Source organism: Lolium perenne, chromosome 3, assembly GCF_019359855.2.
Source record: "Lolium perenne isolate Kyuss_39 chromosome 3, Kyuss_2.0, whole genome shotgun sequence".
Lineage (NCBI taxonomy): Eukaryota > Viridiplantae > Streptophyta > Magnoliopsida > Poales > Poaceae > Lolium > Lolium perenne.
This window is the reverse complement of record NC_067246.2, coordinates 250,811,019-250,814,322: the sequence shown is the minus strand read 5'-3', so window position 1 is coordinate 250,814,322 and position 3,304 is coordinate 250,811,019. Positions and strand designations below refer to the sequence as shown.

At 43.2% G+C, this 3,304-nt stretch overlaps 1 protein-coding gene across 2 annotated transcripts; it reads right to left on the bottom strand.

Moving 5' to 3' along the window:
• Nucleotides 1-274: 274 nt before the first annotated feature.
• Nucleotides 275-3,087, bottom strand: LOC127344705 (selT-like protein). Of its 2 annotated transcripts, none has more exons than XM_051371044.1 (4): nucleotides 2,828-3,087; nucleotides 2,657-2,727; nucleotides 967-1,282; nucleotides 275-647 (listed from the first exon to the last, which is right to left on the bottom strand). In XM_051371044.1, exons 1-4 carry the CDS (start codon nucleotides 3,020-3,022, stop codon nucleotides 531-533), a joined length of 699 nt encoding a protein of 232 aa, XP_051227004.1. In that variant the 5' UTR covers nucleotides 3,023-3,087; the 3' UTR covers nucleotides 275-530. The 2 variants fall into 2 exon arrangements, with proteins under 2 accessions (XP_051227004.1, XP_051227005.1); XM_051371045.2 differs by having other exon boundaries at nucleotides 2,834-3,087.
• Between the last annotated feature and the right edge of the window lie 217 nt (nucleotides 3,088-3,304).

Here is a 3,304-nt window from a genome sequence, read left to right as displayed (position 1 = left end):
ACAATAACACCTCGAATAATTTCATGGTGCGTCGAAGATTTCTGACAGGGTTGCGGTTGTTAATGAAGAAGTCCTCCATCCCAGTTAGACAGAAACGAGTGATTATGATGAATTCGAAGGGATGGATAATTGGATATCACGAATGTTTCACACTATGTTTCAAAACAGGAAGAGTAGTCGTCCAAGAGAGTAGATGTGAGCGGTGGTCTTTTGAAAAATAGCCAATGGAACAGAGTAGAGCCCCGTTCTCAAATGCTTAAAAGTTAGTTTCCAGTTTGAAGAAAAAGATCATGTAGCTAAGAAAACTCTGTCATAGTCCTGAGAAACTTGCAACGTTTCAGCTTTGTTACATAGTCACATCACCTTAAAACACTCTCAATGCGGCTATAACATATCATTTACAAGCAGGAAACCATCTACCCAAGAATCTAAGCCAAAGATGTGTGATTCCCAGTAAAACGTGGAACTTCCAATTGGTTCAGTCTATGTGATAACATACAAACGGGTGTGGGGTCTCTTGAAATGATCGACTAGGACCAGACCTTCTCCAGATTTTTCCCAAATTGAGAATCTGATAATCTGCTGCCAATGAGCTCCCGTAACTCAAACTCGCTAGGAAACCTCTGCTCAGATAATTTTGAGAAGACCTGAAAAGGTGGAAACAAGCTCATCAGGATCAGAATAATAAAATCCAGATGGGCTATCAAAAGTAAAGCACAAGTATTAAGCAATCCAAGAAAGATCACACACTCTTCTTCAGGTAACTACAACTCCATACCATTTAAAGACTACACAATGCATTTCATCATTTTAGAGCAAGTGGGCCTATTGTCCATTAATGTCCTTGCAGCGACCCTAATATGGTCGCTTTGTTTTACAACTACACAAGTATATGCACAATTAATTGCACAATTGGAAAATGAGGAGCAACGAATTGCAACAAAGGGTGTGCTCACATAAACATACCAGTTGTCCATTGCAGTAAACTTCGAAGGCGCCAGAACTTTGTAGAAGACTCTGTGCAAAATTGCCAAACAACCAGATGGATGCCATGGTTCCAAATCTATTAGCACGCAGCGAGTAGTACCATGGAGGTGGCACCATGCCAAATCTAGGGAAAATCTGATCACCGGCCATTAATGTTCCTATTGCTCCAACTTGGATAACAGGTACTACTTTGCTGAGTGCGCGTTTTGGGAAGGGCGGAGGGTAATTTTCCAAGACAACGTGAATGCCAGGAAATGAGGTATCCAGCATGCTCTTCATGGTCATCGCATTCCCCCTGCACATATTGACTTGAAATTATTCTTCTAATCTGAATATAATTCATATCGGAGACAATAAGGCAATGGCATGAATATTTAACAGAGAATGCTCAAAAACAATGTTGTGATTATACATGACTTAGATAAACAAAACTACGAAAAGACTGAAGGAATTTCATTAAACCATGTGGAAATGACCTTTTTGCTCCAACATACAAAGAAACAACTTTCGTTTTAACTTTGTTTGCAAGGGAATATACATCCCTGTATAGGTGCTGCAAATCTCCATTGGGTGCAATTAGCCGATTAGGCAATTGAGAAAGAAAGAATGTTATGCAAGCAATCTCTCCTCTCATTTCACCTTTCCCAACATGTCTGGACGGAACAGAGAAAGGCTCAAGAAAACACAATTATGTCTACAAAGTAATACAGTTCTTATGTTTTTGTTTAGCTTCCCTCAAACAAATAGTCACCAAACCAATTCACTGCTTTACTTGCCTTACAAAGCATGTAATAACCAACAGCCTAAGTGGCTGCAAATGAGGTCAGGAAGCAGTTGAAGCATTCCTAAGTTGATAACTCATGTTGGCTCATATAAGATGGTCAATTAATCACAACAGGATTAACAAAATGAATGAACGTTCAATTTTTTCCCATTCCGACTCAATAATTAAATCAGGTATGTGTGAAATTTAATAACTGGAACACATAAAAATATATACGAGAACTAGTTTGTTAAATTCCAAGGGCGGTGTTCTTTTTCTCTCAGCAGTAGTTATTTGCCTAAAACAAACATGCAAAAGATAGAGAAGCAATTTTTTGAAGGCCTAACCTGTTTGTTTTGAAAGTTGAAACATCAAAATATGTTCCTTTCGCCAACTTAAATTTAGCCAGTCAAACAGGGTTTGGAGGATTCAACCAGCAAACTTGTCAATTCCAGTGAAGACACGAGAGAGAATAATTTCTAACAACCTCTAATTTCATAAGATGTTTCGAAGTATTCATTAAACCCATCACGAACTTCAAAAATTACAATTCGTATTTTGGGTCTATTTTATCTCTCAATTATCGAGAACTTTGATACATATCTTAGGCACAATAATTGTAACCAGTTCATCATTAGTGCACATGACCGACATGTGAAGCTTGGTTATCAGCCTATGATGCTCTGGGTGCTCTACGTCAATCAAATTCCATACATGAGCTTACTTTGGGCCTCACACTTTGGACAGCAGTGATGAGATGCTAGATTTCAGTATGGTCAACGGTCTTAACCACGGATACCACAACCAACATCCTAGGTAGGCAGGTACATAAATCTAGCATCGTCTCTCGGATGTCGGATGTGAGCTCTGCTTTGATCATCGAAGCAAACATTTATGCGGATTTACCTGTAGGAGCAGGAGGCGCAGAACTTCAGCTCGACGGTGGTGCCGAAGCCAGGCCCATCCACCTGCAGCTCCTGCGGCACATATACCGAGAGGAAAATTCACATGAGTCCCCTTTCTTACGCTAGATCGGGAGCCGAATCAGCACTGGAGAGAGGAGAAGGTTGAACTTACAGCCACCTGCGCGGAAGCAGGGTCGGCATCGGCGTCGGGGGAGGAGTCGCCAGGCTGGACGGCGCCGGTGGCCGGCTGGTGTTGGTGGCGGTCGGGCTTGGGCGTCGCCGGCGGCTGCGGCGCGAAGAGCGTGACGACGTCGGAGCAGAAGAGGAGGATGGGGAGGCCCAGGAGCAGGAGCTGCACGCGGTCCATGGCGGCTGCCGAGCTGCTCTGCTCCGTCCTTGGAGCGAGACCAGATGAAGAAAATGTACACGCCGGGGAGCGAAGAGCCGAAGACGACGACCGCAGGAGGCTAGGAATTTCTTTTTGTGAACCCCCGGGCCTTAGGCCGGTCTCCTGTTGGGCCAGCACGAGTAGGCCGTCGATGTTGTCCACAGCCGATTCGATAGTTCCGGCAAACGAATGGGTTCACTGAAACTCCGAAATTCCAAATCGAGCACTACGTTTTCTTTTTCGAGAGGGAAAAAAACAAGG